The following is a 12,137-nucleotide window of genomic DNA, read 5'->3' as shown; positions in this document are numbered from 1 at the left end:
AAATAAATTAGGTGATCTGGTTTAATTTCTAAATTACTGTAATGCCTGTCAGACATCTAAATTTAAAAATCTACCTTTTCCTCACAAGCTTTTTCCAAAATCAATCTAGTCTTTTTCTTCCAAAGAATTGTGTTTAATAAAACTGTATCTGTAAGCTGAATATTACTAAAACTTCTAATTTGTCATCCTTAAAGTAACTCACATTCAGTAGAATAAGAACACAAACTGTAAGATTTAACACTACTATATACACTTGTGTGCTACACAGAAGTCCAGCTATTTTCCCCTAAATCACATGACTGTTCTGACTAAGCTACACAGAAAAGTTACAGCATGCTTTTTGGCAAGCATTACTCATAATTAATGAATACAATCGTTATGGTTGAAAAAGACCTTTAAGATCACAGAGTCCAACCAATCACCTTACACTGCCAAGCTCATTACTAAACCATATCCCCCAGTACTTCATCTATGCGTCTTTTCAATACCTCTAGGGATGGTGACTCCACCACTTCCCTGGGCATATCATAGCTCTGAAAGCCACAAAAAGTAGATTTTTTTTTCCTTTATCTTTTTAAGGCCAGTTCATCTTCATGAGTCTTCATTTCTACGTAGATTCTTCATTCTTACCAGATCTTTTAGCGTTAGACAAATAGTGATACAGTAACTTAGAAGAGGAAACATACAGAAAGTTTTCTTTCAGCAATGTTCTAGAGTCATGTTCACAAAGAACTGCTATCCCTTCTCTGTTGTGCAAAGTGTAAAGACTGTGACAGATGGTACCTCCTTTGGGAAGGTGGTCTGGGATCTTAGTCGATTCCTGGAAAAAACTTTGCAGTCTCCAGAGGCAAACTGTATCACTCCCATGGAAACCTCTAACATATGAGATGAAAAGCTGCTTACTGCAGCCACAAATGACAACAGCTTGTTTTTTTTGTTAGCAACTCCCTGCCCTGCTCTACAGTGTTCCACTGATACCACTAACTTTAATAACAGGTGACTTAATAGAACTTAGCATACTCATGTTTGCTTTTACCAGATATTGGCCTATATGCAAAACCTCAAAAAATGAAAACATGGCAATAATGAAATAACACTTACTGTAATCACAGCCTTGCTCAGACAGATAGACCCTCTGCAGCCATACTCTGTTTCATCTTCAGACTTGTAATAACTGAGTGTATTGCTTTTCAGAACTACCCATCGATCCTGCCACCCATGAATGTAGTTGGTCCACTGCAAAAAAAAAAAAAAACAAAAAACCACAAACAAACAAACAAAAAACAGCTATTAGGAAAATAATAATCAAAGACAATGTGGCTGATATGTCTCAGGCTTTCAAGCATCAGGAGAAAAGAGCAACTCTTAAAAATAAGTTCTCCCCAGCTAAGAACTTGATTCTGCTCAGAGCTCCTAAACCAATTTAACAAATCCCTAAAGGTACAAAAAATCAGTTGTTCCAAATGAACAGTTAGTAAGATGCATTAACTACAACTGCATTGCCAAGGCCAGTTAAAACAAAGGTAACAAGCATACTGATGACAGACTGAGGAAAAGAGGGGAGGCAGAAAATCAAACATTAATCACTAAGGTGAGTTTAGGCACTTAAATAATTTTATATAAAAGCCAATTTCTACAAAAACTATTTTACTAAACTATATAGTTATCTTCATATAAATACAAACATGCTACCATCCCCAGTACAGTACACAACTATTGCAATGCCCAGAGCAATCAGTTCTTTATCAATTTATTATTGCCCATTGATATTACTTTAGGTTTTAATTCCTGACTACATTCTCATTAAGAAGATACTGAAGAACATCCAGTCATTGTTTTGCTATTTAGATTTTTTTAGGAACTCCACATTCACACTCAGAATTAAACTAACATTCCAGGAACAAGTCCTGGATTTATACTACAGAGATCCAGTAATAAGTGACTAAAGGTTTTGCTTATTCATCTTGTATTTGCAACGTCTTCCAACTGCACTTTGTACAACCTTACCATACTGATAGAGCATGAAGACTGTTCTCTCACACTGGCTATACACCGGGTTCTCTGTCTTCAAACATGGTGCAAAAGTTAGAAACAAAAGTATCAATCTTATTGTGCAAGCACTTCTTTCATCCTGACAATCTTTTTTTAATGAAAAAAGCTCTGAGAAATAAGCTCTTTTTAGCATTTAAGTCTAACCATTATTCATCATTTTGTAACATATAAATGGGGGGAAGAGAGTCAACAAACAAGCTCATTTTCACAATATACTATGCAGCTTAGTTAATACATGTCCCACAACTACATACTAACTCTAGTAATAACAAGAGGAGGTCTAAGAAAAACAAATTCTATAGCTGAGAAATTCCTAACAATTTTCAAGCATAGGTAAGACTTCTCCAAAGATAAGACCCTTTTTGATATCTTAATACTTCAAATTGCTAAGTTCAGTATTTCTTAAAGAACACATCAGCTGTTCTCAGTATACGAACAGCTAGCAAAGCAGTCATGGAGGTTATTTCCTGCCTTCCTCTTTTCCCATCTCTCATGTTTGCAACTCCTCTCAAATGTGAAAGGCAGAGTCCAAAGTTATATTGGACAAAAGAGCAAGGGACAGGGAGGGGAAAAAACCTTTCCTTCTTTGACAGAGTTGAAACAAATATAGTGGTCGATCTGACATTTGTTGTTGCAACCAACACTTGCTGTTGCAATCAAAATGTGCCATGAATTAAGAGTCTCCTTAAAATATATCTGGTAGCCATGAGGTTTTGCAAAGGAAAGACAACTGTTTTTTCAAGTGTCTAGATTCTCGTGATTCAAGAAAAGTCTCTTCCACATGGAAGTTTATTCTTTGTATCCACCTTAAAATTTGTCCAAGGAAATGCAATGGAAAAAAGCCTAGAGTTATGAAACATTTAAAGAAAACAGAAGGATGTATTTCTAATAAACGTCTCCTACAAAATTACTATGTTTCCTACAAAGCTACTCTTTACCGAAGGGCAGAACAATCTAAACAATACTAAACACAGAGAACTGCAGCCTACTTTTACAGCTTTATAATTTAATTATACTCAGTAACTTATTAAAAATATGTATTTCCTTAGCAGAAAGTGTAGTATACTACTATTTAATTTTAATCAGTTTGTCTCAGGCATTACTGAGGCATCAGCTAACAAAAAGTAAACTTATTCTTCAAGTGTATTCACTGCAACAGGTTTCAGCATACTTGATTCAGATTACACTCTATGTTCTCACAGTAAGGGCAGCATCAGCTACACTCAGCAAAATCATCCAGAAAAATAAAAAGTTTGCAGGTACCTAAGCTACAGAATATCAGAAGCCATGTCTTCACCTGCTACTTCAGTACCAAGCAGCACCTGGACCTAATGAAGTACTTAACTTGCCAACATAAAAATCAATTACATCCTGCAAATTACATTTCTTCTAAGGATGGGAGCATCTAATCCAAGGAAGGCTTAATGGAAAAAACCCAATAAAACGACACTAAACCAAACTCTGCTGTATTAACTGCTGCAACACCTCACATCAGTTTCATCCTCTCCCTGCCATATCCACTATTAGATTACAAGACTTAATGTCTTGTCAAGCCAAGACCTTTCTTTTCTCCCAGCTGTTCTTCTCACCCCTGCGATCTGAAACATTTTAAGGCTGGAAGGAGTTCACTGAGTCCCTCAACAACAGAGTGCTAGCTTTGTTATGGTTGATTTCTCAGAATCCACAGCCAGTTTATAGTCTGCATCCTATAACCTGTGCCTCCTATGTTGGCTTGTGTCCAGTCTTATTATGTAGAGCAGGAAAAAAATCCAACCACACTGCTTGAATTTTAAAGATACTTCAACTTATTCTGAAGGTGCTTTCTGTAATTGAAAAAAAAATCTGCGTTCAAACTTAGTAATTCAATATTCAACTTAGAAGTACGCCTAGAAAAAAAAATCCCTGTAACGCTCAACGTATACTTACAAGTCATCTTATTTTTAACGACAAACGTGCAAAAAATTATGTTTATTTTTCAAAGGGGAAGCAAGCTTTAGGGTCATCTTCCTTCCGCTCCTCCCCACTTCCCATATCTCCTGCTTCAGGAGTGTTTTATTGCCCTGTTTTGATACTTTGGCTAAAGGCTGTACCGTTCCTGTGCTGGTGCCCGCTCCCGGGGACTGACCATGGGCTGCGCCTGTCTTCGGGAGCTGCCGGGTACGATTGCCGCGGCCCCAGTCCCCACCTGGGCCCGCCACCGGCTTCGTCCCGGCGCCTGAGGCGCGCGGGAGACGCCCTCCCTCGCCACCTCCTCCCGGGCCCAGCACTCCAGAACCTCACGCCGGGCAGCCAGGGGGCTCGAGGAGCAGCACAGGCTCCCGGGCCGAGAGGCAACGTAACCTCCCCCAGCCGCCCGCTCGGCTCCCCCGAGGAAAGGCTTCCTCCCGGCGTGGGGAGGAGTAAGGAGCGGGTAGCCGCTGCGCAGAAGCGGGGGGCCCGACAGCGGGGATGTGCCGGTGCCCGCAGCCGAGGGAGGGGGCGCAGGCGGCTGGCGCCGGGCGCCGCAGGGGCTGCCTGGCAAGCTCCCCGCCGTCAGGTGGCGGCTGCCCCGGCCGTACCAGCGCCTCCCGCGGAGCCTCCCGGCCCCCCTCACCAGGCCCCTCCGCCGGCGTCGGGCAGCTCAGCCTGATCCTCCGGAGCGGGCGGAAAACGGGCGGACGCGGCTGACAACCTTCGAGCAGCCACCAAGTTGGGTGCGGGGGGGTGCCGAAGCGCTGCGAGAGGCCGCGAGGCGCGAGCTGCTGAGAGGAGAAGAGATGGCTTACCTTGCTGAGCACCCCGCAGAGCTCAACAGGCAGCCCAAGCTCGGTCTCGGGGTCCTCCTCGGAGCTGGAGGAATTACAGCTCTGGTTGTCCGACATGGAGACCGGAGCCGCAGCCGCCGCCAAGCAGGCAAGAGCCGAAGCGGCCCCCACCCACAGCAGCCTCCTCCTGCTGAAGGGACGGGAGCGGCGGGCTTTACCTGAGCGGCACTGCTCTGCGCTCGCGGGTGTTACCAGCGCCGCCCGCTCCTGCCCGCGACCGGCCGGCGCTGAGGCACGCAGGCTCGGGCTCCCTCCCTCACAGCGGCTCCGCAGCCCCCGCCCGCGGCAAGAGCGACAACATAGAGGTGGCGAGGGGAGGAGGGGCGAGCGCGCGCCCGCCTGCCGCGCGCTCCGCTCAGAGCTCAGCCGCTCCAGCCGGCGCCATCTTACGCGAGGCGGCCACCCTGTGCCACTGTCTAGCGGCTCCGCCTCCTGCCCGCCTACCCCAGCCCGGCCGGCCGCGGGGTGCGGCGCGGCGCCTGACGGGAGTTGTAGTCTCTCCCCAAGCAGCGGTCAGCCCAGCCACCGTTGCCTCTCGGGAAAGGGAATTTCTGGCTCTCGCTGGGGCAGTATGGCGCGCTGGGAGATGTAGTCCACTGGGCCAGACGTTCCTCTCTAATCGTGGGAGGCCGCCATCTTGATTTCGTCGTTCCCGTGTCGCTACCGTGGGTGTCGCTTCGGTGCCCCCGATGAGGTGGAGAACTCTAGCGAGGGCAGCAGTGTTGCTTGGTGCGACGTTTGTGTTATTTATTGTGGAGTGAGAGATGACTGTTTACCGAAGTGAAGCGTTACTCCAGCCCTACTCGCTTTTTAGCGTGAAAGACGTTGCCTCACTTTTTCGGTCTCAGGCTGGGGGGATTCTGGGACGTGCGCGCAAAACCTTTCCCTTAACAAAAATGGTGGCCGAGGATAGCGCAGGAAGGGGCGGGAGGGTACTGCCGGCTCCTAGGTGAAGCGTAAGGGGAGGGCGGGCTGTCTTGCCACAGTTTGCCGGTGTCTGGCGCGCGGCGCTCACCGGGGCCACGGGGCGAAGAGGCCGCTGAAGCTCTGCCGTGGCGGGCGGCGTGCCCAGGAACCGCCCTGTGCGGCGGCGGCTGGGCCCGGCAGCCCGCGCTTCTGCGGCCGGCGGGACCTCTGCGGCGCCTGCTTTCGTGCTGCCTTGTCGGCTGTGCTTAGAGGCGTGTGATCAACAGAGCAGAAGGCGGCAGTCAGCAGCCTGCCTCAGCTGCGAGGTGGCGATGGCCTGTCTTTTATATGGTGAATATTTTCGCAGTTCGGGGAACGAAACGATTTTTTTTTTTTTTCCTTTCCCCAGACTTCGGTCTCAAAGGTGTGTTCTTGCCGGTATTTATGGTTGGAGAAATATGTGCAGAAAGGGGAGGAAAAAAAATCCCATAGCTGAACGTGTCATGATTTATAGACAGATGTAGTGGGCTGGAAAGGACTTGAAATTTGTGATGGCTCATTTCCTTTCTCGTGATATCTTGAAAAAAAAAATTGTTAAATAGCACTGGGTAGAGAAACCGGTTTTGGAACGCATAGTTGTACAGTTTTTCCTTTTCTATCTTCCTCCTTATGACAAGTCGTTGTGTGTTTTTTCCATGTTACGCTGCATAAAAGTTTCCACTGATAGCATATAATTTTTTGTCTCTTACCATTGACAGAGTTATTTCTATGTATGTAGTAGTTAAAAATTAACTAATATTAGTACCAGCTCAAAGTCTGTGGTATAAAAATATTTACAATGAATGCGGCACTGAAGGTGGTTGGTAAGCCTTCACCATTGTCCTAAATAATTAGAAATCTTTATTTCTAATGTACCGTCACAGACGTTTCAATATTTGTGTAATCACTGGAAGGGACAGTTGATACTGAAATTGTTACCAGAGGAATGTTTGGGATTTTTTTTATAACAAGGAAATGAGAGGAAAGAAATTTGTTAAATTTGATCTGTCAGCTGGAATGTTTCCTTACTAAATAAATATTCAGAATCTAAGACAGGTGTGCTTCTTGTCAGAAAGTATCTAATGTAATTATACTGTTTTGGGGTAACATCCTTACCTAAGGAATGGTTAAGTCAAGTAGTTTGTAGTGTAACCGTTTAAATATCAGAAATGTTAGAAATACTTTAGTGAGGTTGAATTTTCCTTGTGTATTGAATATAGGTAGATTGGTTCACTTGTAGAACTAACCTATATTCAACACACTAGGAAAATTCAACTGGTCAATGGTTGCCTATATTTGTTCTTTTCCTTGAAATTCAAGAAATAAAGCAATGCATTTGTGGGGAAGCTCATTGTTCAAATGGCCTGACTACTGGTACACGAATTTCTAAACCAAGAGAGATTAGCTGAGTTTTGGTTATTTAGTCAGTAGTGACTTGAAAGATCTGGATGCACAGCCTAGATGATACTTATGTGCAGTATGAAGTGCTGAAATTATTATTTAAAATGTTGATTTAGATTATTTCTCATTGGGAGGGTCTCATACAGTGTCTTTATTACTTATTATTTCAGTAGTACTCAGAGGCTTTGTTTTGATATGGCCTGTGATGTGGTTTAACTTGCAGTTAATTTCCAGTGCAAGGGAGACATTTGAAAGGTTGGAGTTCAGAGTTATTCTTGAATCAGTCTGTTTGGCTTGGTTATTCTGCGTTCATTCTTCAATTCTTTATTTTTCAATAGTTGGCAAAATGCGAAGTAGACAACGTACTTCATCCTTACTTATAAAGTATAGTCTTTAGTGCAAGTGGTTTTGCTTCTCTGCTTAAGAGTACACCTATTCACTTACAGTGGAGTTTAACGGCTTTCCATATCTCTTGACAATTTTAATTAGGGATTTGTTTGTTTATTTTGGTGTGGTTTTCTTTTGGTTTTAGAAAGGACTTGATTTTTTTTAATACTTTCTTTCAGTGTATATCTTTCTGCATGTCTTTTATGGGGTATAGTTCATGTTTTATGTTTATATAAACTGAGGTTTTACAAATAGTTGTCTGGTCAGAGATCTAAAACAGTAGTTGCTCATCATTTTATGACTTTTGGTAGAGGAAGCTGATTACAACACTAAGCTTAATCCCATTCAAATACAAAAGGAAGTCACTGCGAAGAATGGTTATCAGTGATTTTTTTGTAACACTTGTACAACTTATTTTCATACACATTGCTTTTCTTGGCTTATGAAGTTTTTGATTGGTTTAAGTATGTAGGTTGGTGAGGTGATGGCCTAGCAAAGTTTTACAAGTGTATTTTTTTAAGCATCTGAAATTGCCTCTTTCAGAGTCTTAAAACTATGGAATTACCCTTTTGCTGAAGATAGGTTAATGCTAGATATTTTGTATTTTACTTTCAAGGTTCTTATGAACACTTCTTAAGTGTTCGAAGAGTTTCATATTACCCACAACCACCTTCTAAACATATGTGATTATTTTAAATCTTTTATGGAATAATTTTTTCCATCTCACCCTTGCACTGAGTTCTTTAGAATTTAGTAGTGTTAATAACGGATAGTTTGTAAAGTTTTCATATGAAAGTTAGAAGACCAGGGATCTCGTGTATATACATTGATATTTGAAAGAATAGGGTTTTTTCTCTTTCTTTTTGGTTTTTATTATTTGGACATAGAGTGATCTTGTTAACTGTTTCTTGTGCTTTCAGTGCTTTTACAGAACTCCTATTAACATTTTGACCTTGTCATTAAAATTAAAGGTAATATTGATTTTGTTCTGATGCAGCTTGTGGCTATCCCATCATCCATTCCCTATATTTGTACATGAAATTATAAGAATAGAAGAGCTTAAATAAAGGAATATCTGAAACTTTTAATTGAGGGAAAATAGGAAGTTTATTTTGGGCTCATACTACAATAAAAGGTGTCAAATTTTGATAAAATGTTGTTGGAGGCTATTATGAATTTCACAGAACCTAAAGAAACTAATTAATATAGGTCCTTGTTTTTGCCATCCTAAAAATAATAATTAAAAACTCACATAGAAAATTTCTGTAGTAATTGTGTTACTGTTGCAACATTGGAGCAGTGGGGTTTTTTTACACACTGTGGAGACTGACTCAAGACAATTGGCATGTAAAAAATGGTCATTTACTTCTGTAATGTACATCTTGATTCTGATATTTATCTTTTGAGCTCTACAGGAAGTAGGCAGTTGTGTATCTTAGTAACTTCTTTCCATCTTACTATAGGCATGAGCACCGGTGATAGCAGTGGTGTCAGAATTTGATTTTCTTTAGGAGAACTGGTACACGACTTACATGCATCAAGTAATAATTAAGTATGTTAATAAATTCTTTTTCAAGATCTTCCATAATGATGTCATTTTCCAGTCCTAATTATTTCTTGGCAGTGACTTGTTAATGCTGTCTATAAAAGGCAAATTGTTAACATAGTTAACTTGCATATCAACACTGTGTCTGTGGAACTGAATAGTCTTAGAAACATTTTTTTATTTTCCCTTTTTTAATTACATAAGAAGAATAAAATGAAAGCATTTAAGTTTTCACAAAACACACAGGGTTTCTGGTGCTGGGATTGGAGGATTTTTATTGAAGACAAGCTCAAGGGGTGGCACAGGATCAGATACAAGTTAATTCCTTCAGGCTAGTCAGTCAGCTCTCCAAAAATATGCTAAATTTGAATAAAGGTAGAGACATCTGAAATTAAATTGTTGCTCTGATTTTACTGCTGTTTCAGTCAGATATTTTCATACACTATATAACTGCGTCTGACTGTTTCAGTTAAATTTCTGTGCCTTCCTTTCAAATAAATTGATTGGGAATTTATTAGGTGGTCTTTTTTCCACTTGTCAGCATCCCAAGTTACTACATAGTAATGCTGTTCTGTGATTCCTCCCCAGTGTTTTGTTTTGCAGTAATTGCGGCATCTATTGCCAAAGTCTTCCTCTTTACCTTACAGTAGCAATTTGAAAGTTACCTAGTCCACTTACAGATACTCTCTTCTTTCCATTTCTGAATCACAGGAGTATTAAGATAGTATTTAATTGTAGACCGCCTTCATGGACCTCTCTGATTTCACACCCTACTTTACCCAGCATGATGCTGAGAGATATTTAATGTGTTCTGTTAAACGAAATAACTCAGTCTTGCAGCAACTTCTTGACAAGACAGCTTGGCAAAAATGTGTTACTCTTTGCCTAGACTGTTCAGAGTTAGTGTTTCATTAGAGTCTAAACCTTTACCTACTTTTTCCAAGTTTTTTAGCAAATATATTATGAGATTGTGTCACCATAAGCTAAACATTTACTTTAGGTCAATTTTACAGTAAGACAGTTACTACTTTTCCTTTTATCAGTTTCTACACTGACATTTTTTTCACTGTGCTTCTGCATTTCCCTTAAATACTACTTTTTTTCATTTTGGCTGTGACAGATAATCTATTAGTTTTTATCTGACAGTTCTCTATTAGTTATTGTAGCTTTTGTGATTCATTTCAATATGCTAAATCTTTTGTTTTCAGATCTGTTAATCTAAAACAAAAATAATTTTTAGGTTCTATTCATATTAAGCAGCTGAAAATTGTATCAGCTATTCATGTTTTCCCTTCTTACTTACTTATCTTGCATGTTTCATAAATAGTAACCTCAATTAATAGAATATAAATAAAATTGGGATTTTAGACAGAATAGGTATTTTTAAAACAAGGCTTTCATTAATAGCTTTAGTCGCCTAGTATGTTTCAGGAGAAGATCTTCAGGAGAACATGGAGCTTGCCCCCATTGATTTTAAAAAATCACCCCTGTGGTTCTTCAATAGCGAAAATTCATCACTAAATGCAACAATACGTAATGATGTTTTTTTCAGTTTGGTTGTTCATGAGGCCTTCTGAAGTCCTGGAGTGGGAAAAAGGCAATTAAAGAAAAAAACCCGTAACATTCTTAAGATTTGTGTAATTTGTGGTTGTTTAATAGAGCTGCTGTTGGGTGCCTGAAGTGGTGTGCCTCCACCAAAAAGGAAATGCCCCTGTCACAGGGAGCAGCTTGAAGGGGAAGGAATGAACATGCTTCCTGCCTTGAGGGTAAAGCTGAAGTGGTTTGTGAGTCAGTAGCTTGGAGTAGGAAGAAAGCCTTTCTGTATATACATCTTTTAGAAAAAGATTAATGTTAATACAAAGAAAAGTTCTGAATTTGAGCTAGAAATTACTGGCAAAGATTATATGGCTTGTCTCAAGCGTGAAAAAGGAATAAATGAAGAATAGTCTCCTGCAATTTATAAAGCATTTAATTTCTGTTAATTTAATGTAATGATCTAGTGAACAGTATTTTGTGTTTAAGACAGTATTGACATGTGCTTTTAAAAGCGTATGTTTTTAAGTTAATAAAAAAATTGAGGTCTTAGTGACTCCAAACACTGATAGTCAAGTTACAGGTGACTTTATGGGGTGAATGTGGCATGTCAGACACTTTTCAAAAATACAGGTCTTTCTATTTCTGATATTTGTTGTTTTCTGAAGAAGTATAAAATACATATTCAATAAATATAGAAAATTAATTCCATAATATTTTTTTAAAAACTGTTCACATAGGACTTGGAAACAAATGTATGATTTAAATTCTTTATTTTCAGGGAATAAGTCTTAAGAGGTACTTTTTTTGAAGAAGTACTATGGATGATGTGAAAAAAGTTTGTAATAGCTCTTGCAATGATGGAGTTCTGCTTAGAATGGGCCTTAATGATAACAAAGCTGGAATGGAAGGTTTGGATAAAGAGAAAATCAATAAAATCATCATGGAAGCTACCAAGGTTGGTTTGATTACTCTTTTCTGGATGCTTTATCTGTTGTCCAGTATCATTAGGTCGTGTGCCTCCTTACCCCAAATTTTATCCCTCGCATGTGTAAGTGGATGACATTTTCTAAGCAGAAACGAGTGTATGGGGAGGGAATTGTAGCTTAGGGTTTGAAACTTTTTCATAAGGAGACACAGAGGACCCCAAAATCTACAAAGCACTGAGATATTAGCCCTCTTACTTGTTATTGGAGCATCTTCAGCTAGAAATATATGGGGATAACACGTCATTTGAGCGACTCTGAGTTTTCTTACTTTTCCTTGCACAAATATGTATTTCATTTAGTTGCACTGTGGCCATAGGTTATGTGCTTGATATTTTGCTCATTAATTATGTGTTGTCTGCAATTGGTTTGTGGTAAACTGCAGAAACAGCAAGTGGAGAACATAACAGACAGCTCTTACTAGACAAGCTGGCTTTTGCTTTCGTTTTCAGTTTCATGGTACTTCATATGCCACCAAACCTC

The 12,137-nt window shown here is 40.4% G+C and overlaps 2 protein-coding genes across 16 annotated transcripts in view; one reads left to right on the top strand and one right to left on the bottom strand.

Annotated features, from left to right (window-relative positions):
- The window catches only part of CERT1 (ceramide transporter 1), a 76,813-nt gene extending 71,481 nt beyond the window's left edge, over nt 1-5,332 (bottom strand). Inside the window, exons 1-2 of one of the 3 annotated variants that reach the window (XM_062019455.1) lie at nt 4,818-5,332; nt 1,102-1,236 (exon numbers count right to left, since the gene is read on the bottom strand). In XM_062019455.1, the coding sequence (XP_061875439.1) occupies nt 1,102-1,236; nt 4,818-4,913 (231 nt within the window). In that variant the 5' untranslated portion in view covers nt 4,914-5,332. The remainder of the gene's footprint in view (nt 1-1,101; nt 1,237-4,817) is intronic. The other 2 variants (XM_062019453.1, XM_062019454.1) reach the window with 2 other exon arrangements.
- A 130-nt stretch (nt 5,333-5,462) lies between these two features.
- The window catches only part of POLK (DNA polymerase kappa), a 32,348-nt gene continuing 25,673 nt past the window's right edge, over nt 5,463-12,137 (top strand). For 4 of the 13 annotated variants that reach the window (XR_009820931.1, XM_062019451.1, XM_062019449.1 and 1 more), the window contains exons 1-2: nt 5,826-6,186; nt 11,450-11,626. Coding sequence is in view for 12 of the 13 variants with exons in the window: in XM_062019451.1 (XP_061875435.1) it covers nt 11,489-11,626 (138 nt within the window). In the remaining variant the exon portion in view is untranslated. Of the gene's footprint in view, nt 5,586-5,825; nt 6,187-8,509; nt 8,561-8,963; nt 9,142-10,794; nt 10,902-11,449; nt 11,627-12,137 lie in introns of those variants that run through there. The other 9 variants (XM_062019444.1, XM_062019446.1, XM_062019443.1 and 6 more) reach the window with 9 other exon arrangements.

The sequence above is a fragment of the Colius striatus genome, chromosome Z (genome assembly GCF_028858725.1).
Source record: "Colius striatus isolate bColStr4 chromosome Z, bColStr4.1.hap1, whole genome shotgun sequence".
In the NCBI taxonomy this organism is placed as follows: Eukaryota; Metazoa; Chordata; class Aves; order Coliiformes; family Coliidae; genus Colius; species Colius striatus.
Note: the sequence above shows the minus strand (reverse complement) of the source record. Positions and strands in the feature narration are given on the sequence as shown.